General features: G+C 41.9%; 2 protein-coding genes across 3 annotated transcripts in view; one reads left to right on the top strand and one right to left on the bottom strand.

Moving 5' to 3' along the window:
• The first annotated feature begins 1,170 nt into the window (after positions 1–1,170).
• On the top strand, positions 1,171–23,980 carry prickle4 (prickle homolog 4). 2 transcript variants are annotated; one of them, XM_012955731.3, is made up of 7 exons: positions 1,171–1,407; positions 16,996–17,143; positions 18,550–18,642; positions 19,372–19,509; positions 21,653–21,859; positions 22,817–23,003; positions 23,208–23,980. In XM_012955731.3, the coding sequence occupies exons 2-7, from the start codon at positions 17,033–17,035 to the stop codon at positions 23,786–23,788; spliced, it is 1,317 nt and encodes a 438-aa protein (XP_012811185.1). In that variant the 5' UTR covers positions 1,171–1,407; positions 16,996–17,032; the 3' UTR covers positions 23,789–23,980.
• Positions 21,682–24,887, bottom strand: part of LOC100492268 (periphilin-1-like) — a 34,401-nt gene continuing 31,195 nt past the window's right edge. The window contains exon 9 of the mRNA XM_031896861.1: positions 21,682–21,849. Coding sequence (XP_031752721.1) covers positions 21,817–21,849 — 33 coding nt within the window. The 3' untranslated portion in view covers positions 21,682–21,816. The remainder of the gene's footprint in view (positions 21,850–24,887) is intronic.

Raw genomic sequence — 24,887 nt, 5'->3', positions numbered from 1 at the left:
ATGACCGATCTAATCGCTCCGCCCCCCGAACCTTCTCCTGTGCTTTGGCGCGCATGCGCCGTTCGGGGGGGGGGGCGGGGAGGCGGGCGGAGTTGGCTGACCGGGTTGCCTAGGGCGCCCGGTCGGCTTGGCCCGCCCCTGCTTCCTGCACACTGTAATATAGTGATTTGCAGGGTGTGGGCACTTCCTCTTTGGCATTCCTATCATCCAGAGCAGGTTGCACATTCAGCCTGGGACCTCAACTAGGCCCAGAAGTCTGTGCCCTAGAGGAAGCCAAATCCATCTAGTGATTCTAAGTCGGGGATCAGGGACCCCGTGAATAAGGTGTAGTCATTTGCAGGTTAGACTCTGTTATAGCACGCTTTAGGAGTGTGACTTAGTTCAGGGCTATTTAGTATGAGCAGCTGTATGCTCCCACAAAGGAGAAATTAGAGGGTTTAGTACACCCAAGGCTCTGCTGCCTTACTGTAGGGACCGCAGTGTCAGACATAGGATTCAGGCTGTTATTAACCCCTGAGCCACCGTTGCTGTAGGGATCCGGGCCAGATAAGGCAGACACCCTTGGGACTCCTGGCTATTCCCTATACCCATCTCCACAGTGGTGCCATACTATTCCCACTATCTGCAACTGCATTTGACATTTGTGCTATTCTACCTCAATACTGTGAGTATTAACCCTGCATATGCTGTGTACCATCAATAAACCAAGTTCCAGTTAAATGCAAAAGAACCTCTGGCATCCATAATTACTTTATATACACGTTGTGGCAGTGGAGAGTTGTAGTTCCGCAACACCTCACAAGTGCAATTCTTCCGTTTTGCGAAGGCCCAGCCTGTGTGTTGGAGTCACATGTGCCTGTGCTCATACCTACTAGCCAGTACTGGCAATCATTAGCCAGAATAGGGTTACATACCTACTTAATAAAAGTGACTTTATGTGCAACTGAGTGCAAGGAAATTGTGGGGACTGCAAGGTAAACGAGCCCTCTATTGTCTCATACCTATTCTTCTTTTAGCTTTAGAGTTTTACTCTAATATTTCCCACTTGGATTTTACTTGTTATCTCTTCTTCTGTCTCTCATACAAACATACAATCACACACTGAAACAAGCATATTCTTTTCTCTCCCCAACAAAGAAGCAATGACACCCCCCCCCCCCCCCCACGTGAGCAGCCAGGTAGGAAAAACAACAAAACATCAGGGAGCAGCTGCCAAAGAGGCAGGCGGTGTCATTGGGACAGAGACGGAGAATCAGTGCTTGCTGAGATCTTTACCATAATTATAGGAATCTGGTGTACTTGACCTGCTTGAGGTGGAAACATATACGAAAATGTACGCTAGCGTTTAACAGTGAGGAAGAAAAGCACCATAATGCAACGGAATGTTGGAAAGGCTCGGTTACTGAGGTAGGCGGCTGCCATTGGCTGTAACATTGGGCTAAGAGCCAAGGGGAGGTGCAGGGCAGGTGAAGACGGGGAGGAGGGTTGCTATTCTTTCACAGATCCTGTTTCCTTTTCGGAGTTTCAGCTTGATAAAGATCGGGAGCTGGGTCCACAGCTACGTGTGCCTTGCCGGACTGCTGTAGACCTGAGCAAAACGAATCCGCACAAAGGTAGGCTGTTTACAAGTGCTGGGGGTGCCACAGACAGGCATTAAACGGTTTAGACTGCAATGGCACAGCAGTGGTCAGAACCAGGAAGTGAGAACCTGCTTTAAAAGTACCAGGATAAATTGCAGGGAAGTGCGACATTGAGATGGTAAACTATGTAGTATGGCTCTCTGTTGTGCTGCCCTCCAGTTACTCATAAACTGCAACTTCCAACTTCTTCGACAGCTAAGGCGAATAGAGCTTAGTGGCAGCCTTAAGTAGTGATCTAATGAAAAGTTGCTTTTAAAGGGGGATCTTCAGTCTAACTCTATGATCTGGTTTTACTGCTGCTACTAGTGCCTGTGGGCAGGAATATATTTAACTCATCCTGATTAAATTTTGTTTTAATTTAAGTATTTTGAAAATATTTTTAGTTTTAAGCATGGATGGGTGAAGTTATTAGAAACTATAAGTAAAAATATCCTATAAATGAATGTACGGTGTGTGAAATAGGTAGCAGTTGAGATGCGATGATATGTACCTGCAATTATTATTAACATTTCTTTATAAAGCGCCAACATATTCTGCAGCGCTGTACAATGCAATAACAAACACTTAAAATTACACCATTACTACAGGTCTTCTTAATGGTGTTAAAAATAGCAGCAACTGCTGATTCTCTTCCTCTCTCAAACAGGACACACGATGCTGTGTGTGCGAGACTGTATTATATAATGGCTGTGCTTCAGTATTGGGGAAGAGGGGCTGAATCTGCTTGATATTAGGTGTGGTTGTGTCTGTTAGACTCCTTCAGTGCTCATGAGTGTGCATTATTTGGGGGGGGGGGGGGGTGATGGTGGTTAGCTCTGACTCCTGTACCAATTATCTATCTCTATTTTGATCGTTTTATTTGTTTGTATAGTATGTAATTTTCCAAGTCATGTTATATTTGAATTAGTCTCCCCATATATTGTCAGCTCTGCCAGTTGATTTGCAGTTTTGTTCCTGTTTCCCAGTACTGATTCTTAATTAAGAGAAGCATTACCTTAACTTCTTTTTTACATACAGACAAAGCTGTGTAAAATAAATGGCAAATTTTTCAAGCTGTGTCTTATTTTATGCCATCCTAATGCCAGATTTGACTGCGTGATTTTACATTGCTTCAGACCTTGAGGAAATAAGTTCCTGTGGAAGTCTCTCTAAAAGAAAACACATTTAGAAAAAAAAATGCCAATTATTTCACTGTGAAATCTGGCAATGTGTGGGGAATTTTTCAGCTGTCTTTTATGCCGCACAATAAATCTGCCCCTAAAGGTGGCCATACACGGGCCGACTATAGCTGCCGATATCGGTCCCTTGGACCGATTCGGCAGCTAATCGGCCCGTGTATGGGGAGAGCAGAGCGGCCTGGCCGACCGATATCTGGCCTGAAATTGGCCAGATCTCGATCGGCCAGGTTAGAAAATCTGGTCGGATCGGGGACCGCATCGGCTTGTTGATGCGGTCCCTGATCCGACTGCCCCATTGCCGCCCACATAATCTGATCGTTTGGCCCCAGGGCCAAACGATCAGATTATTATTTTTTTTACCTAAATGCTCCCCGATATCGCCCACCCGTAGGTGGGGATATCGGGGGAAGATCCGCTCGCTTGGCAACATCGCCAAGCGAGCGGATCTGCTCGTGTATGGCCACCTTAAGTCAAGGAAAATTTCCTGTAGACATCAATGACTATTGTTCATTTATATCCAGCCTTTAACTTCCTGTATATTTTTTGTAGTGTGGGCAAACTCAAATCCAAGCTCTGTAGTAATTTATTTGGATTTAGCTTTACACTGTGGTCCCATGGGTACAGCACTCATAGAAAAGAATGGGGTCAGTTAACGCCTGAGGTCCTACCCAGTGGAACAAACTAAAAAGAGCTTTAATAATGGCTTAACTAACATATCTACAGAAAGGAAAAAAAATATAGCATGAAATGCCTGTCACTTTTGTGAAGGGCACTATAACCTGTATGAGTTATATTTAATAGATATAGATGTATTAAGCACCTTCATTATATATAGGCACTTGAGGGCCTAGGGCCAGCACCGAATTCATGTTCCAGGCTCCCCTAGGCCGCCCCCCCTCACCTAGTGCGCATGCACGAACTCCCCCTCACCTAGTACGCATGCGCGAACCCCCCCCCCGCCGTGGCAGAGAGCGTGAGCACGCATGCACATACCATACATTTAAACTCCCATACGAAGCAGTGCCGCCCCTAAATTTCTGCTGCCCTAGGCCCAGCTCTCAGGTGCCTATATATTAGATTTTTAATTTAAAAAAAAATGACCCCAGCCTCTGCCGCATATTTTCTTATTAAATCTGGCGACGGGGCTGGTGGGGTGAGGGGTAGGGGGTCAGGCCGCGCTGTTGAAGTGACACACATACGCTGCGCGTGAAGTCACTTCCACGATGTACAGGGCATATTTAGGTTCAGTGCCTAGAATGGCACCAGAACGAGTGCTGGTAGTAGTATAGTAGATAAAATATATTTTGCAACCTTTTTTTTGTTTTAGAAATTAACTTTATAATTAATATGGTAACAACAAGAGGGTTGATTCACTAAAGTGCGATAAAACAAGCACTATTTATAGCATGCGTTAAAAATTTTATTGCGTCTTATTTTTCACGTCTTAACAAAGAGTATTTTCGTGCGGTATTTGACGCAACGCGCGCTACTTGTTGCACGCGCTAATTAACGCACATGCGCTACTTAGCATGCGCACATCATATTAGCCATACACACCAATACGTTCGTAAAAATACTTTTTTTGAAAATGACCATTTCCCTGCAAACTGGAGGATGAATCACTCTAGGGCCAACACATACTTCAATAAATCACACTGCAAAGTCCTTATTGTGTTGCCAAAAGCTCATGAACTGTACTTTTCTATAATTACCGCCTGCCCCAAGTAGGTGTTAATTTTCGCATAGACTAATGCGATATTTAGCGCGTCTAAGTGTTTGTGAATCATGCATTAGTATTATTTCTGCGCGAGAATTAACGTAATCCGGTAAAATTAACGCATTCGGTTGCACGGTATTTAACGCATGCGATAATACATTAGCGAATCGCGCTGTGTTTTTTTTCGCGTAAATTTAATGCAAAAAAACATGCAATAAGCTTTATCGCACTTTAGTGAATCAACCCTATGGTGTTTAAAAATGGCCATAGAGATTTGCTGGTTTGAAACTATGTGTTTGACAACAGTCCGATCATCCAGTAAAGAAGAAACTATGGATTACTAGATGTCGGCAAACTTTTTATTACATTACTCTGTATTTTTCAAAGCACATAAAAGTTTAATAGAGAAGTGTGCACTTTGAGATTACCAACCCAGGATATTGGGTGACCGTTATACCCTTAGTCAATTGTTGCTGGGAAACATTTAGATAAGTATAGCAGGTAGAGTGTGCAGTTCACAGTCCTTACAATGTAAGGCTTACATATATGTTCTTTGGGACAATGACATGTGGGGTGTTTTGTTGCCCAAACAAAAACGCTTCCAAAGTGGGCAACAGAATTTCTGAAAATACCTTTGTTTGCATGTGGCAATTCACAGTGCCTGCAAAGCAATCTTAAATGTGGAAGGGGGAATTTTCACACGAGTATGCAACTGGACTGGTTGCATATTGTTAACTGGTGTATATGTACATGGATTGTCATGTGGACAATTTTTGTCCATTTGTCATGGACAAACAACGAAAAGGACATTGTCTTCAAAACAAAGGTATATTTGGGCATTTTGTCAGCCATGCAGGAGGTGATTTCAAATGGGTGACAAAACACCCTGAGTTGCCCCTATGGCTGTTCCCAGAAGCCTTTTAAATACACTTGGTTTGATGAAATACATATCTTATATATAGATATCAGATAAATGCTAAAAATACATCACTGCATCTGTATTAAGTCCCTGCAAAACTAAAATACTGACCATTGTTGTATACTAAGAAATATCTTCATTTAAATTCAATTTCTGTTTTGTTCCTTGACACACTGATTACCTCTGTTAATTGGGGGAGTATGTTTATGGTGTAGTGACCACAGCTTTACATGTCTTAATTATTAGGTATCCATAGATACAGGAACCTTTTAGACAGGCACGCAGAAGATTTTTTTTCCTCATACAAAATGTGAGGGAAGCGAACAAAAATAACACAACAAATAGTGTATTACATTAGAATACATCCTTAATGTAAAGTGCAACACACAATAAATATAAAGTGCAATGTGCTGATGATCTCCTTCACCTACATGGTGTGGTGTGTGCGCACTCACCAGACCCAAAATATCGCTTTGTGCCCAAGATCCGTTGGTAAGTGAAATACCTCCTTACCTGCAAAAATGCAGAGAGAAAAAAGAAATACAAATGGTATAATACCATTTATTAAAGATAAAACCATGTACAAAGCAGGCTACCATATTTGCCATATGTGCCATATTTAAGCAGTCATATCAAGGTACAGCTCAATCAGCAGTCATTGTCAAATCAAAATGCAGCTCGATGCATTTTGCATGATATTCGTCACGCTTCTTCAAAAGCAAAAATGGATTGGTATCACTAACAGAAACATTCTTATACCCTCGCCAAGGTGCACACGAACAACCCAAATAGTTTTACCAATCTAGGTGGCATTAGTGCCCACATGCGCGCTGGCAGTACAGAACAAAACTTGCTCTCCAGATTACGTAACTAACCTTCCATATATGCGCATTAGAGATATGGAGGGTCCTCCTTGTTTGGGCAGACCCACTCACACAAATGTATAACCATTACTGCACACCTATCTATGCAAGTGCGTACATAACCGATATAGATAGACCAATGTTAATTATTGTGAAAGGTAAGTATTCCCGATCGCTATACATAATCAGTATAAATAAATGTGATTGGTAAATGCTCTAAATACAGTATGCATAATATGAAATTATTGGCACAATAGATTATGTAACAATATATCATATACAAATATAATATATCAAAATACAATAAATTGCATTAAAAAATATAGCATAAAAAAAGTTTGTGTAACCCAACAGTCTCGTAAAAATAGCATAAACAAACCTCGTAAAAACCCTTATTACTACTGTAATCATCATAAGATACTTAAATTACCCATAAATCAGATGCATTATATTAAAAAAACATAATTAAAAGGCTGCCAAATAAATATCTACATTTAGGCCATGAGGCTGCAAAGTGTTCAGTTTAAATATGCAATATGTCTCACATTGCCTCAACCTCGTAAACTGATCACCATCCCTTATGCTTGGAGAAATCTGTTCCAAACCCATATAACAAGCACAATTTCTTGATGGGTACACACTCCAGACACAGGTGAAGGTGGTTAAGAAATAGCTTTATTCACAATAATCCTGAAGCGTTTTGTGTCTTTTACATGTAGTCATAGGTATATTGCCAAACACATAATCACACAATTTAAAATACTAACGGATCTGACAATTGTGTGATTGTGTATGGCAATATACTTAGGACTACGTGTTGAAAGACACAAAACGCGTCAGGATTATTCTAAATAAAGCTATTTCTTAACCACCTTCACCCGTGTCTGCAGTGCGTACGCATCGAGAAATTGTGTGGGGTGAGTGTCCATGAAAAACTGTGATTCACGTGGTTTTAATGAAGAAATAGTCGTGGAAAAATTTTCCCTAGGTGAAGGGTCCAGGGCAAGGCACCTGGACCAACTCTGTGAAGGGGTGAGCGAATGCAAATTGAAACTGGCTGTTTTAAATTATAAATTAGGCTTGATGTGCTGGGTGGCTTAGAGCAAGTTTTGGTACCAAACCCATAAAAACCAATACTGTGGGGTCACAATGATGTACCTCCTTAAAAGTGTCATGATACTCCATGGTCAGTCGCACCTGCCTTGATATTGCATATGTGTTCACTAGTACCAGCTGCTCTAATAGTTCTCCCTACATAAACATCTCCCACATGGACAAATCAAAAGGTATATAACAGAAATAGAACGACAATTGATAAAAAGATTTGTTTTTCTACAAATAAACTTTTTTTATCAATTGTCGTTTCTATTTGTAGAAATCAAATCTTTTTATCAGTTGTCGTTCTATTTATGTTATATACCTTTTGATTTGTCCATGTTATACACTATTTGTTGTGTTATTTCTCTGCGCTTCCCTCACATTTTGTATGAGTACTGTTGAAGTCTAATCAGAGGGGACTTTATCAAGTGGAAGCTGCAAGCAACATATATCGTGCTTCAAAGAAGACATCACTATTAAAGGACCTTTTATAGCACTGATTATTTTCCACTTTGTTATAGAAGATTTTTTTTTTTCCATTTGTGTGACTTATGTTCATCTGCATGTAAGATCCATGAGCGTTCCTAACGCTTTATCTTACTTTAGTTCCCTCAACTTCAATTATCCTTCATGCTTCCTGTTTTCAGTTTAATATTTATGTTCGTTCTAAATTTATGCAAGTGCTGCATAACTTGCTAATGCTATATAAAGAAATAAAGATATGTGAAATCAGCCCTTACAAAAACATCCATCTACATCGATTGCATTTTTCTTTCTTTATTTTCCTAATTTGTTTTTTTCTTTATTTCTTTCATCTTTCATCCCTATTAGTAACATTTGCACAGTATTTACTGACCATGTGGCATTCCATTCAGTCAGTAAAACATCTCAGCCCTGCTTAACTGTGTGCCCTACTTTTCAAATGGTCTCTTAACCCTTTCCCACTGTATATAGTGAACATTAGAGATGATTTTCCATAAAGTCTTAAACTGTGAAAGGCCAATGGGTAGTCATTATGCTAAACCTTACTGTGTTTGTGTACCTCCTGCTGTTATCAGTTAGATATTCTGAATCAGGAAGGGAGGTGTCCATTGAATATATTTTTCCAGATGACTTCCAGCAGTGAGGTTGGGTGAGAAAGAAAGCTTTTTTTCCTTTTTTTCCACTGTTTCAGTTGGTTATCCGTTAATACACAAATATGTGCGTCATGCACAACATGCAGTCATATGAAAAAGTTTACGGACGCCTCTTAATTCTATGGAGTTTTATTTATCATTGGCTGAGCTTTCAAAGTAGCAACTTCCTTTTAATATAAAACATGCCTTATGGAAACATTAGTATTTCAGCAGTGACATAAGATTTATTGGATTAATAGAAAATATGCAATATGCATCATAACAAAATTAGACAGGTGCATAAATGTGGGCACCCCAACAGAGATATTACATCAATACTTAGTTGAGCCAGTTCAGTTACATTTGATGGCTGCCGAGCATGGACAACCTGCTTCAAATCATCAAATAGATTTTCGATGATATTTTGGTCTGGGGACTGTGACGGCCATTCCAGACTATTGTACTTCTCTCTCTGCATAGATGCCTTTGTACATTTTCAAACTGTGTTTAGGGTCATTATCCTGAAGAATTTGTTGATATTGGGTTGAATTTATGACAATGGCCCCAGTCCCTGAACTAGCCACATAGCCCCTCAGCATGATGGAACCTCTTGTGACATGAGTGCAGAAAGGGCTCCTTTCTCATCACCCTGCCATACAGATGTTCTTTGTGCAAATTGCACTGAATTGTAGAACGATGTACAGATACCCCATCTGCAGCAAGATGTTCTTGCAGGTCTTTGGAGGTGATCTTTGGGTTGCCTGTAACCATTCTCACAATCCTTTGCATGTCGTTCCTGTTTTTTTTCTTGGACTGCCAGACCTGGGTTTTATAGCAACTGTGCCTGTGGCCTTCCATTTCCTGATTATGGTCCTTACTGTTGAAACTGACAGTTTAAACCTCTGAGATAGATTTTTGTAGCCTTCCTCTAAACCATGATACTGAACAATAATTGTTTTCAGATGTTTTGAGAGTTGCTTTGAGGATCCCATGCTGTCACTCTTCAGAGGAGAGTCAAACAGAAGTACAACTTGCAATTGGCCACCTTTGCTCCCCTGCAACTTACCGAAACTACTACAGTTTCTACTGCATTAGTCAGTTGTGTATTGAAAAGGTGCAGGCAGGGAAGCCTGCGACAGGGCTGTAGCTTTAACAATAAGAACAGGGCTTAGCTGGGCCTACTGACCCTGGACTCTGCTGCTGGTACCAAATGTTCCATTTAATGCAAGGGGCTGATTGCAGCTTAATGGGATTCTGTCATGCAAACACATTTTGTTTTTTTTAAAAATGCATAAGTTCATAGCATTCCTTTAGCAGAATCCTGCATTAAAATTCATTTTTTGAAAAGAGCAGTTTTTTTAATATATATTTAGTAGTTTTTAAAATTTGACCTGGGGCTTAACATATTCTTAGTTTCCCAGATGCCCTCAGCTATGTGACTTGCCCTGATAAACTTCAGTCACTCTTTACTACTGCACTATAGGTTGGACTGATGTTACTTCTTCCTCCCCCCCCCCAGCAGCCTATTAGCAGAACAATAGGAAGCTTTCCCGACTCACACCCTAATACTGCTGGCCTTCATCTTCCCGCTTTTGAATTTATAGGTGCGGGCCGTTATTGTGGGGCGGGTGTGGGTCTATAAATACAGGGCAGAGGGGGGGAAGGGTAGGGTTCGGGTTGGGAGCAGACAGGTTAGGGTGCAGGTCAAGTTTTTTTTTCGACATGCACATCACTACAGGCCAACAAATTAGCATTAACCCCAATCTGTTCAAGTTTAAAATTCTAACACTAAATCCTAACTATATAAGACCCTTTAATTCAGCCTTACAGTTTAGGACAAGCTGTGATACACATTCTACGTTTTAGCTTGTTATTTTATGAAATGGTATTGGAATATAAATAATTATTTAGGCTTTCTACCAAGGATTTGACAAAAAATTAATTTATATTCTCAGTCAAAATGGTATTTAGTGTCTTCATTGTTTTAACATACCTGCATAATGTTTAATTTTGACAGCAAGCATAATAAAAAATATCTGTAGTTATAAAATATAGTCCATTATACTATACAATATATAGTTGCTGGCTTTAAATACATAGAAGAAAATGTAGCTATCCACTTATCCAGCCAAATTAAAGAGATAACTATTGTGAAAAGAGCTCTGATACATTGTCTAGGCAAAGGGAGCTTACACCAAAATCTGACTCTGGCTCCTGCAGAAAGAGACAGATTACTTAGAGGGGGGATACTTGAGAGTAACTTGATTGTTTCAGAAATTATAAAGAATTTTCTCGGTCGTCCCTAGGCAGCACAGATACTAATGGGTTAATGCAGTCTTCCCTTTAGGAGGCAGGATAGCAAAACAAAAAATAGGCTAGGTTCTGTCCCCTGACTCCCTTCCCTCTTCCCTGCATTAGCCCCACCTCCAACAGTTTTTTGCTATCCTGCTTCCTGGAGGCAGGAAGCTTGGGAGCTCTGCTTCCTTCATTCTTATTTTCTTTTATTTTAGCTAACTTTATTTAGCCTCGTCTGCCTTATCATGGACCATTATCCTGCGTCGACTACAACTGCCAGAACACAGGATGTAGGGGTACATCTCCTCCCCACAAAGGCATGCTACAGCGCTTCCAGGGAGACCCCCCCTCTCCCTATCTCACTCTCCTCCCCCCCCTCCTCAGCACTATGGCATCCATGGCATGCTATTGCGCTGCCTACAGGGAGAAGAGTACACAGGCATGCTGAAGTGCTGCCTTTAACTCTCTGCAAGAAGGAGGCATGGTATGCACGGTATGCTGCAGCGCTACCAGAACCAACCCCACATCCGCAGGCAAGCCATAGTGCTGCCACAGGACCCCCCGACGCTTCCCCGCTTCACCATTTTTTCCTGCGCGTTGTTCCGCGCCATCCAGAACTTTCGGTCTGCACTGTTCAAGCACGGCACTTTCAGCCCACAGCGGGAAGCCCAGGGAGGGCACGCAGTACACTGCAGGAGAAGCGTTAAGGGCGCTCTAAGCCCCAGCCTCAGCAGGTACTGTTAGCACAGCATCCCCCTGCACTCTTTTCCTCCTCTCATGCACTTTCAAAAAATAAAACAGCTAATTAATTAATAGCCTCTTAATATATAAAGCAGCCTAACATGGCCTCTGAGTTATCTAACTCACCCAGACCTGACACAGGGGACACACTAAGATCCGCAGACCCACCTCAGGGTACCGGCAAAAGGCAAAACAAACGTGCCAAGCCCAAGGATCATACCCAAGACACTAAACGAAGCAAACTTTCCCCACCACCTACTGGAAAACTCCAGATCGCAGATTAGCTAAAGACAAACAAATCGATACCCTGTACCCATTTAATCAACCACACAAGGACCTGTGGGACAACATCCCTAAGGTGGATGCACCCGTAGCCAGATTGGCCAAACGCACCACCATCCCACTAGAGGTTGGAATGTCTTTTTGGGACCCCATGGACAGGAAGGCTGAAAATTTACTTAAGAACATTTTCTCTCCCACTAACTAGCTTTTAAACCCACAGTTGCTTCTGCCTGTGTATCACACACGGCAGTCCTATGGCTCGAGGAAGCCCTGGCTGTGGACACAGAGGAATCATTTAACATGCACGGCCAGTTGTCCAAGATCCTCAACGCTGTCCATTTTCTCTGCGACTCCTCCATGGACACGCTACAGCTCCTAGCCAAAACCTCGGCCATGTCTATTGGAGCCAGACGGGCCCTCTGGATGAAAACCTGGAGCGCCGACCCGGCCTCAAAGAAAAATCTGGTAGCTCTTCCCTTTATGGGAGCTACGCTATTCGGCCCGGAGTTAGACTCAATCATCAACATGCGGGATCACAGGCAGGAAAAGCAATTTCCTCCCGCGAGATAAGAAAACACGCCCAAGTGACTCTCAGCCCAAGCGGCCCTTTCGCTCCACTGCCTACAACGGTCGCTCACCCCAACGTTCTAGACAGAACACATATTCAGGCCCCACAAAGGGCTACCGTCCAACCAAGAAACCAACTTGGAACACACAGAGACGCCCCTTTAAGGACGCCCTTTATCAGACAAACCTCAGGACGCATGAAGATCAAGCCCCTCCCAAGACGCAGGAGGCAGTTGGGGGCCGCCTCATACTTTTCAGGGAGGCATGGCTGTCCACAACTACAGACAAATGGGTCCACCAACTCGTGTCGTCGGGCTACAGGATCCAATTCCACCACTATCCCCCCCCCAACAAATTTCTAGAGTCAAATATACCAGCCACAGTGCAGAACAGGCTCGCATTCAAGCAAGCCATAAACACCATGCGACAGTCCTGCGGTTTGCATTTGCGGGGAAACATTTCCAGTTTCAGGCCCTTCCCTTTGGCTTAGCCACGGCCTACACTTATGAAAGCTCGTAAGCCAGTCACCGCAGCATCTTATCACCGGATCAGGGAGTTCTTACTAAAACGATGCAATGAAGCACAACGTAATAGTTCCAAATGCCATATTCCTACTCTGCTAGACTTTCTTCAGGAAGGCCTGGACAAGGGCTTAAGGGTTAGCTCCCTCAAAGTACAAGTGTCTGCGCTTTCACTGCTTTTCCAAAACCAACTCGCGCTACACCCAGATGTCAGAACTTTTCTCCAGGTGGCAACACACATCAAGCCGCCATACAAGAACCCAATCCCCCCTGGGGATTTGAACCTAGTCCTCCGCGCCCTCCAGAGCGTACCCTTCGAACCATTGGCCACAATCGACCTTAGGCTTCTAATCTGGAGGGTAGCCTTCCTGGTAGCAATCTCCTCTGCCAGACTAATCTCAGAGTTGGGAGCCTTATTTCATAAAACCCCATATCTAGTATAAATAAATTTGAAGCAACTGGACTTGTTTGGTAATCATTGAAGACGTTTCACTACTCATCCGAGCAGCTTCTTCAGTTCAACTGACTGGTATGGGAAGTCCTCAGCATATATACTCTTCCACTAATCCAATCACAATGGCACTATGTAACTCTTCAGAAAGGTGACATCTGAAACTCACAGAGGTGTGAATGCTGTGGAGTTACTTTGAAAGGATTACCAAAGTATCATGCAACTCTTCAAACAGGTGTTACTTGTTAGATTTGCATGAATGGATGTGTGAAGAGTTCTGAAACTGCCGGGGTACAGATGTTAGAACAGCATTGTATGTAGCAGACAGATGGTGTCGAAGTCCCCCGCCTCTGTTAAGGGATGGTTTCTCCACTTTGACATGAATGGCCTCTTTTACACCTCTTTCAAACCAGCGGTCTTCTTTGTCCAAAATTTGGACATTGCTATTTTCAAAAGTGTGTCCCTTGTCTTTTAGGTGTAGAAATACAGCAGAGTCCTGGCCTGTAGTGTTCGCCCTCCTATGCTGAGCCATTCGCTTGGAGAGCAGTTGCTTTGTTTCACCAATGTAAAGGTCTGTGCACTCCTCGCTACACTGGACTGCGTATACAACATTGCTTTGTTTTTCCTTTGGTGTTGGATCCTTTGGGTGTACAAGTTTTTGTCTCAGTGTGTTGCTAGGTTTGAAAAACACACGGATGTGGTGTTTGTTGAAAATTCTCCTGAGTTTCTCCGACACTCCTGCTACATAGGGGATGACTGTATTGCGCCTTCTTTCTGCCTCAGGATGGTTATTCCTTTTGGTGTTCCTGTTGGGCTTAGTTGCTCTTGTTTTGACAAAGGCCCAGTCTGGGTAGCCACAAGCTTTCAGTGCTCCTCTGAGATGTTTACATTCCTTGTCCTTGGACTCTGTATCAGTTGTCACACTTTCCGCCCTGTGGTGTAGAGTTCTAATGACACCCAGTTTGTGTTCCAGCGGATGGTGGGAATCGAACAACAGATATTGATCCGTGTGAGTGGGTTTCCTGTATACTTCTGTTTTCAAGATACCCCCCTCTTGAATGGATATCAAACAGTCCAAAAAAGCAAGTTTGTTCTCATGGACATCCTCCCTTGTGAACTTGATGTTGTTGTTCACTGAGTTAATGTGTTCTGAAAAGGCCGCCACTTCGTTGGACCTGATTTTAACCCACGTGTCATCTACATACCTGAACCAGTGACTTGGTGTAGTTCCATTGAATGTGAGTAGGGCCTCCACTTCTTCCATATACAAGTTTGCTACAATGGGAGAAACTGGTGAACCCATTGCACAGCCATGTTTTTGCCTGTAAAATTGGTCCTTGTATCTGAAGTATGTGGTGTTCAGGCACAAATCTAACAATAAACATACTTGGTTGGGACTGAGTTTCGTTCTGCTGCTGAGGGTGTTATCTTTCTGCAGTCGATTTCTTACAGTCTCAGTAGCCTCTGTGGTAGGTATACATGTGAACAGTGAAGTGACATCATATGATACCATAGTTTCTTCTGCCTCTAGTTTGATTCCTTGAATCTTGGTGACAAACTCTTTGGCATTTTGGATATGATGCACTGTTTTACCTACCAATGGGGCTAAGATGTTGGCCAAGTATTTTGCAATGCTGTAAGTCACTGAATTAATGCTGCTGACAATAGGCCTGAGTGGTGCTCATGCTCATGCAACTCTAACAAGTAACACCTGTTTGAAGAGTTGCATGATACTTTGGTAATCCTTTCAAAGTAACTCCACAGCATTCACACCTCTGTGAGTTTCAGATGTCACCTTTCTGAAGAGTTACATAGTGCCATTGTGATTGGATTAGTGGAAGAGTATATATGCTGAGGACTTCCCATACCAGTCAGTTGAACTGAAGAAGCTGCTCGGATGAGTAGTGAAACGTCTTCAATGATTACCAAACAAGTCCAGTTGCTTCAAATTTATTTATACTAGATATACCATGACCTGGATGAATGAAAATCTTCATAGACATAAAACCCCATACTGTATCTTCCATGAGGGCAAAGTGGTACTCCGGCCCACATTCCTGCCAAAGGTCACCTCAGCCTTTCATCTTAATCAGGATATCGTTCTGCCATCCCTCTGTCCCAAGCCTTCATCACCACAAGAACGACTTCTCCACCACCTAGATGTAGTGAGAGCACTAAAATTTTATATCCATAGGACAAAAGACTTCCGCAAATCAGACTCATTATTCGTACTCTATGGTCCTCAACACAAAGGCGCTAAAGCATCCAAAGCATCCATCGCCCAGTGGATCAAAAGCCTGATTACTTCAGCTTACCGCGACAGGGGTCTACCCATCCCGTTCAAAGCTTCAGCTCACACTACCAGAGCACTCAGCACCTCATGGGCACTGGCTAATGCGGCATCAGCTGAACAGCTGTATAAAGCAGCTATATGGTCCTCCATACACACTTTCACAAAGTTTTACAAGTTCCACGTTTTTGCCTCCGCCGAGGCATCCTTCGGCCGCAAAGTTCTCCAATCCGCAGTGAAGCCATAACGCTTGCCCTCAGTTGCCATGTTAGAGCACCTATAAACCTCGGTTATTCCATTATTCTATTATACTAGGCTCCATCTGTTCCTACTCCTGTTTTCTACAGATCCCACCCTCTCTAACTGCTTTGGGACGAACCCATTAGTACCTGTGCTGTCTAGGGATGACCGAGAAAAGAGGATTTGTATACTCACCGATAAAGCCTTTTCTAGGAGTCCCGTCATGGCAGCACAGGGAGTCCCACCCCTTTTACCTCTAGTATTAGCTGTGCTAGCCGTAACTCTTGGAGGTGGGGCTAATGCAGGGAAGAGGGAGGGGAGTCAGGGGACAAAACCTAGCCTATTTTTTGCTTTGCTATCCTGCCTCCTAAAGGGAAGACTGCATTAACCCATTAGTACCGGTGCTGCCATGACGGGACTCCGAGAAAAGGCTTTATTTAATCCTGTTTTTCCTTAAGCTTAAAGGGCACCTATCACCTCTATATTGTTTCCTCCACCAGAGGTGCGGCCTAATAGAGCCTGCACCCCAGTTGGGTGAAACAGTAGTTTCTTTTTTATTGTAAATCACCCTCCTATGTCACACAAATGCACATAATGAGCGAATTGCCGCATTCGCTTGCATGCGTGTGCCCCAACATGGCTGCCCACACTGGGGGCTCCCTCCTGGTGCAGGTAACCCCGTGCTGGCAGGGGCAGTTTTTTTTTTTTTAAATACAAAAAAAAAAAAAAACTATTGTTTCCCCTATCTGGAGTGCAGGGGCTGTATTAACCTACACCCGTGGTGGATTGAAACAGTATAGAGGTGATAGGTGCCCTTTAAATAGTTTCTAATTTTCATGAGATGTAGCTTACATTAGATTTTTATTTTTGCTGTAGTTTTCCTTTAAGGCGTGATCGTTAACTTTATTTGGCACATAATATCACATGTTGTTGGAACAATTTTCATCATGTTAGTGACTCAATGTTATGTTGAGCAAGCAAACATATATTTCCATAACTATGTTTTTGTTTTTTAACTCTTACTTTAGACTTACTGCAGTCCAGCTGATTTGTTTTTTCTTCTTTGTTTTATTTTCAGCTACTATTGCTTTTGATGCCATTATCTAACAGAATACATGGCACCAGAAAGTGTATCTCCAGCCACAACGTCAAAATCCACTGCCAGAACAGCATCCTCTTCTGACAGCGACTCTGGCTGTGCAATTGAGGATTTTTCTGACCTCGAGGTGAGACATAGGGAGGATATGAGACATGTTTTTATGTTTAAACAAAAGAAAACATGTCATGTTCTTTTTATTCTTGGACATAAATATGTATCATTATACAACACTGACAGGCTCAGACACTGTCATTAAGTCATTACAGACTTAAAGCAAAAAGTTGTTAGGGGGTGTAACATAGTAAGTTAGGTTGAAAAAAGACATACGTCCATCACGTTCAACCATAATGCCTATATATAACCTGCCTAACTTCTAGTTGATCCAGAGGAAGGCAAAAAAAACCATCTGAAGCCTCTCTAATTTGCCGCAGAGGGGAAACAATTTCTTCCTGACTCCAAGATGGCAATCGGACCAGTCCCTGGATCAACTTGTCTAAGAGCTATCTCCCATAACCCTGTATTCGCTCACTTGCTAAGAATCCATCCAGCCCCTTCTTAAAGCTATATATTGTATCAGCCAGCACAACTGATTCGGGGAGGGAATTCCAGAACTTCACAGCTCTCACAGTAAAAAAACCTTTCCGAATATTTAAATGGAACCTCCCTTCTTCTAAACGGAGTGGGTGCCCTCATGTCCGTTGGAAGGACCTACTGGTAAATAAAACATTAGAAAGGTTATTATATGATCCCCTTTTATATTTATACATAGTTATCATGTCACCTCTTAAGTGCCTCTTCTCCAGTATAAACAGACACAACTTGGCCAGTCTTTCTTCATAACTGAGACAGTAGCGGTAGGCATGTTGAAAAAACATACAAATGTTTACCGGAAGATAAGCAACTCCACTGCAGTTTAGTGTGGCACAAAAATGTGTGAGCTTTAAAATATTTGCAATGTAAGTACATGTGTATAGAAATGGTATGCAGAATAAGAATGGGGGAGCAGATTCTAAGGCTTAAGGGTATTGATAGAGACCAATGATTGCCCCAAGGGGGAATGCACCACATAGTAGAGGGGGCTACAAATATATTTTTGCTGGTTACACTCGATATGCTAAAACTGGCCATCCACAAAGTTTAGTTTCTACAGGCCACCTTATATCAACTTATACAACACATTTGTATACTGTAAAAATGAATGAAAAAATATAGTCAACATTTAACAAAGTCAAAATGTAAATTTTCCAAAGTGTATTTTGTTTATATAAATATCAGATCCTCATCTGCATCTAAGATGTTGAGGAATGTTGATCCTCAGGGCTATGTAGAAACAGCACAGATGCTGTTGTTCTGTACCTCTTTACATTAATTTCCGGATATAGCAAGAACAAACAACAACAAAATGTTTGTCATAGCCTAGATTATCAGTCCAAGCTTCCATGCATGAATGTGAGAAATACTGGAAGGGATGCATCCTTAATTGTTCTTAAATATAAGTGTAAACCATATTTTCTTAATTTTTTTATTTCACAGGTTCCTGCAAACCTAACGTTGGCTGAATGTGGGGCACAGGAACTTAAGATCATAAGGACTCTTCTACATTTGCTGCCCCCACAAGACTGCGATGTGAGTATAAAGCAGATGCAGGACATTGTTCTCCTTTGACCCCCAGACCAATGATTGGATCACAGTAGGTACCTATGCATACCTACTGCCTACCTCCGTCTAGTCAACTCTGACCAGATATCCATCAGGCTGGCCATTGTTTTGGCCACATATACAGGCCACCAGTCTGCTGACATTGTTTTTTTTTTTCAGTCAGTGTTGGCTTGTCTATGGCCAGCTTTAGATCTTTCAGTATTTTCTTCTCACAAAATTGTACATATTTTAGGTTGAATTATATCTAGGGTTGCCACCGTTAAAAAGAGAATACCATCTAGGGTGTGCTGAGATAAAGTGGCGAAATGTGGTATTGGATTTTGAACAATTGGGACAGAGAAGGTAAATTTAAACAGCAAATCAGGGTTGGAATGAGAGGGTATTATAAATTTACTGGCAACTACATTGCTAGTCGTGGCCTAAGCCTTGTATTTACCCTGCTAGGCTGGCAAAATACTGGCCAGGTGCTGTATTCTTGATACGGCAGTGGATCTGACTTGACCACTACAATCCATCAGTTTATAAAGTAACATAATAATGTAAGTAACAATAATAATGTAAACTGATGCCACTTTAATGTCAGGTGCAGTCCTGAAATATGGAGGAAAAATGAATTGCCCATAAAAACCTTTCAAGTTTTTCATTTTTTCACTCCCTCAGCATAGTTTATATACTCATGCCTTACTTTGTTTCTAGGAGAGGTTTTGCACAGCTTTTGGTGAGCATGAACGGAGGGAGCTGCAGAAATTCATTGCTCAGAGAAGACTGCACTCTATGCGGCATGGGGTAATTGTACCTGTAACTCAAGAAACACCAGACACCTTTTGTGTCAGGGTAAGTAAACCCACAGCAGCCACACTTCTATTCCTTTTTAATTTATAAAAAAAGCAGTTTATGGGGGCTAATGCACTAATACAGGTTCTATATTATCCTAGTACAATTGCCCATATCAACCAATTAAATCTTTGCTTTCATTTTGTATGGTGATGAACACTGAGTGCTGTAAATTGCTACAGGCATGAACCCTATAAAACAATGTTTCTATATAGTAAAAGATCCATGAAGCTTAGGTTCATTTAAAATTTCAGGTATTTTAAAGAGAATAAAAGGAAATTACTGGGGGTAACCCCAGGGTATTTTTCCTGTAAGTTCAGTGTAACCATATTGTTTCAGTGTCTACAGCAGGGGTGGCCAGACTTTCCCAGCCGGGATCGACCTGGGAATGCAGAAGTGTGGCGTAAATGCGTATGTACGCAACGCAGCGTGCGTACGCATTTGCGCAGCACTTCCGCATTCCGGGCTTTATTGGGGTCCACCAGAAATCCACCGGGGATCTACTGGTGGACCACGATCGACGTATTGGCCACCCCTGGTCTACACTAACCCCTGCACTACCCAGGGCCAGAAGGTGTGCTTTACATATTATTTATGCCAACTTTTACACTGCAAATACCCCTTGCTGGTGCATCTTTGAAGAAGAGGAACACTGGCCCAGGATAGGAATTAAGGAACTAGAATGATTAGGGGGTAGCTAACATTCACACCTTAGCGATTCTAGCTTTCGTTCAATGCTGCTGAATATCATGGTGCTTTATAAATATGTATTAATAATGTTTGTCTTATGACCTGAACAAAAGTTACAAATATTGACTAAGGTATCTGCACATATACTGACTGTATCTGTGCTTGTACAAACAGGAAGCAGAATGTGAATTTACTTTCAGTTCCAGAATTTACCATGATTAGAGCAAGAAATAATTAAAAAGAATCCTTATTCAATTTTCTTTTGAACAAAGTTTTTCTTCTAGGCCCATACTGCCACTGCAGACATATGGGATTAAACCTGGTCACTTCTGGAGGCAAGACAAAAAAAAAACAATTTGTAGCTCCTCCTTCCCAGTGTATCCACAGGGCTCCTCCTCTGTAAGACAGTTTCTAGTAGTAAAGTCACAGGATAGGAGGACAAAATAGAGTACAGAACAAAAAAACTATTGTAATTTAGATGGAAAAGGAAGAACAAAATAAAAATTATAAGAAACCATAAAACCCTGGCAGCATGGCCAGGTGCCCCATAGGCCAACTACTTCAAAGAAAACAAGGTGAGGAACTTACTGCATTGACAGTACGGGCCTAGGAGAAAGGATTTACCAGTAATAAAATACCCTTTTCTTTAGCCTGCCTCTTGGTGGCATATCATTCTGGAGAGGCAGTAGTTTGAGGACCAAATTTAGTGACTCATTTGCAAAAGTAAAATAGGCTATTGTAGGAAAAGGAGCACTGGTCCCCCATGCCAAACACTAAGGGCTCTGGCACACGGGGAGATTAGTCGTGAGGCAACTTCGCCGATTTGCCAAAATAGCCTGCGCAGCATGTGCCATCCCATTGGCAACTTACATTTTCGCCAGTGCGATGGTAGTTCGGGGAGATTAGTTGCCCGTGACGTAGGTCACAGAAGTAAAGCAGGTTGAGTGGTTCTTATGGTCCTGTGTGAAGGATCAAGTTAAGGCCCCTTAGGAGCATGGGGTTCTTGTAGTGAGGTTTAATTGATATGCCATCAAACATAAACTGTCTCTATAGGAGGAGGAACCCTGTGGATACACTGAGAAGGAGGAGCTACAAAGTTTTGGGTTTTTTTTTTTTTGTCCTGCCTCCAGAGGTGTCCAGGTTTAACCACATATGTCTGCACTGACAGAATGAGCAACCTAGAGAAAAAGTATTTAGCAACCCCTTCTGCCAGTGTAAATAAGATTGCTAATGTTGTATTGTCACCAGTGCTAAGTATATGTAATGAAACGTAAAAAGTTGAATTTTGTGTCAGAAAAGTATACCACCTTTAAGCAAGTCTTAAAAATGTATATAAATGAAATATTTAGTGTAGCCAGTGTCCAATGAAAATATTACATTGCAAAATTTATTTTTCTATGTATGACTTTTATTACATCTACTCAATTCCTTATATTGTTTTCTGACATTGCAGTGCCACGGTCAGATTGGAGTAGGGGATACTGCTGTGCAGTCAGAACAGGTGCAAGACGAGGGCCTTCGTTGGCATCTGGGGTGCTTTGCCTGTGAAACCTGCCACCTGCCTCTGTTGCAGTTTATTTATTTTCTACAAGATGGTAGAATCTACTGTGGGCGACATCATGCAGAGCTCAGCAGATCTCGTTGTGCAGCCTGTGACCAGGTAAAGAAATATAAGGCTATATATTTGTTAATAGTGAGTAAACTGTTAAAGGCTTAGATACATTTTTTTTCAAGCCTTAAATAAATACACACATGCATGTGTGTGTGTGTGTATACATATGCCAGTGACACTGTACATGCTTTGTGATGCTGAGCTGAGGGTTTACCTTGGAATGAGGTTACTTCTGCCGTAGTACTTTTGACTAGATTAATTCTGATACAGAATACAGTGGGTCTGTGCTGCCATGTAATGTGATCCTGATTTAATTACCAATTACAATGACTTGTATCATGAATTATATATTTATATAATATATAATTACCAATTACAATGACTTGTATCATGAATTATATATTGTGTATAAAATAAGGATATACTTTGTGCTTAACCAAATATGAACCCTGAAGTCATGTGACTGCAAAATGACACTTTGCCTGCCAACAACGTAGGTGCTACATTGTCAGCAAGCAATGAACAACTGACAAGGCAATGCTTTTTTTTGGAATTTTTCACATTTCAGTAATGCAATCCATAATATACTGCATGCTGTTGTACATATATAATATGGAATCACAATACTAGGTAGACATCTTTACAAATAAATTAGATTTAATTGCTCTCTAGTCCTATGGCACACAGGTTGATTTTTGAGGGGGCATTGTGCCAACAATGTTTATCGGCATCTGAAAACCAATAGTCAACTGAAAACATGCACTGCAAAATTCAGCTGACTGAGATAGACTTAAAAAATCAGCAGCATCTTGCAACATACATAAAGTAGAATTGTAACCTTTCAGTACTTCAAATCTTTCTCGATATTAGGTTTTCAAATAAGATATCCCGAACCTGTAAACTAAAAGCTGCACACCTGTTTTACCACTGTGCCTGTATAAGAGAGAAAAAATTATCTGGCATCTTAAATTTTTATTTTTTTGTTCCTCCTTTCTGTGGTTTTAGCTTATTTTGTCTGAGAAATGCATTGTAGCTGAAGGCCATTGCTGGCATATGGAACATTTTTGTTGCTGGGAGTGTGAGAATGTGCTTGGGGGACATCGATATGTGATGAAAGGTGGGCGACCTTTCTGCAAGGGCTGCTTCCTTCGTCTGTATGCTGAAAACTGTGAGGCTTGTGGGGAGCCAGTGGGTGAGTAGAGGGATTTGTAAATACATATAATGCATTATTCATGGATTTCTCACATAAATGTATTTTCTGCTTCTATGCCCATTCCATATGTAGTATTTTGCTGTGCTAAAAGATAAAAGCTTTAAATGTGAACACTGAGCCCTGTTATAGCATGATGTGTGTTTATCACTACTAATAAAATATGTACAATTTTTTTACTTCTAGATCCTGATGGAGATATTGTAGCCTTTAGGGGGCAGTACTGGCATGCGTTACCCTCCTGTTTTTGCTGCAGCAACTGTAGGATATCTCTACAGAGATCACAATTTATGGTGACCAATGGCCAGATATTCTGCTCACCCTGTGCTACAGGAGTATCCCAGATTCTAAGCAATCAGAGGTGTTTTACAAAGAGCCCAACAAGATTATCAAGTCAGCAATACAACCTCCAGTGGGACAGTTCTCATTATCAGGGGCACCAGGGTTACAAAGCAGCTGTTGCTATAAATATCTCAATGAAAGACTCGTGCTCCATTACGGACTGCCATGAGGGGTGTTCAGTGCTATGCAGAGACATTACGAATAATAAACATTTTCCCCGACTCCATGGACCAAATGATGCAGTTGAAGACGATTCCATCTCTTACTCTTCATCATCAACTTCATCAGACTCTGAGCCAGAGGGATTTTTTCTAGGAACTCCTATTCCAAATTATTCTCTTTCCAGGCAGAGCCCCTCTCCAATGTGTCAGAAAAACAACTCGTTAAAAAGGAGACAGATATCAAAGAGCTGTAAGGTATCCTAAATGTCACTGAAACTTAGAAAGGACAAAAAAACAAAAAAAAAAAAACCCCTTTTTTTGTCATTACAGTTATAACCAATGTCCCTTGTACAGAATATCTTTTTTGGTTTTGGAAATGCAGGTAATGTTTTTTCTTTTGAATGTCAACCCTATTCAATCTTACACTTAATAAACAAAAATGCAATGTCCCAATAATTTTCGTACCATGGCGACTCGTCGTTTAGTCAGTCGGCAAGTTAGAAAATTTCCCTCTAATAATATGTACGTACTGCCTATCTGACGAAATTCATGGGTGACCTACAATGTATTTCTAGGACATGACTTTTGTACGATTGTTGTATGACAATTATCCAATGGGCAAAACATTCTGATTTGTTAGTTTTAAGACTTTATCCTACAATTCCAATCTGTATGTTTTAGATTGTTGCATTAAAATGTATGATCGATATCCGAATGTTCATCGTAAGACAACAAAAATCTGAACGTGTATGCCCATTTGATCAGTGGTGAAGTTAGTTCGTAACGTACACGAAACATGTAATAGGATAGCAATCTTTTCTATGGGAACACAAGTCTTCCCCATAGGGTGAAGATGCACAGCTACTTCATAGCAGCTACTACACTCCAGAAAATACCCTGCCATTGTCAGTACTGAGAATTGTCTCTCTTAAAACAAACAGACAATTATCAGCAAATGATCAGCATTGTCTAGCTGCTACTAGTGGCTCAGTGTGCCTTCACCCTAAGGCTAGTGGCACACAGAGTGCGTTAGTCACTTACATGTTCGCTGGTGGGATGGTAGTTCGGGGAGATTAGTCGCCCGTGACCAGGCGACTAATCTCCCCGTGTGCCACCCCTAAGGGCTCTGGCACATGGGGAGATTAGTCGCCCGCGACAAATCTCCCTGGTCACGGGCGACTAATCTCCCCGAATTACCATCCCACCGGCGAACATGTAAGTCGCCAGTGAGATGGTACACGCTGCTCAGGCGATTTCGGCAAATCGCCGAAGTTGCGCCGCCGCGCGTGCCATTCCACTGGCAACTTACATTTTCGCCGGTGGGATGGCAACTGAGGGAGATTAGTCACCCGCGAACAGGGAG

This window comes from Xenopus tropicalis, chromosome 2, assembly GCF_000004195.4.
Source record: "Xenopus tropicalis strain Nigerian chromosome 2, UCB_Xtro_10.0, whole genome shotgun sequence".
In the NCBI taxonomy this organism is placed as follows: Eukaryota; Metazoa; Chordata; class Amphibia; order Anura; family Pipidae; genus Xenopus; species Xenopus tropicalis.
The sequence above is the reverse complement of the archived record's forward strand: the minus strand, read 5'-3'. Positions and strand labels throughout refer to the sequence as shown.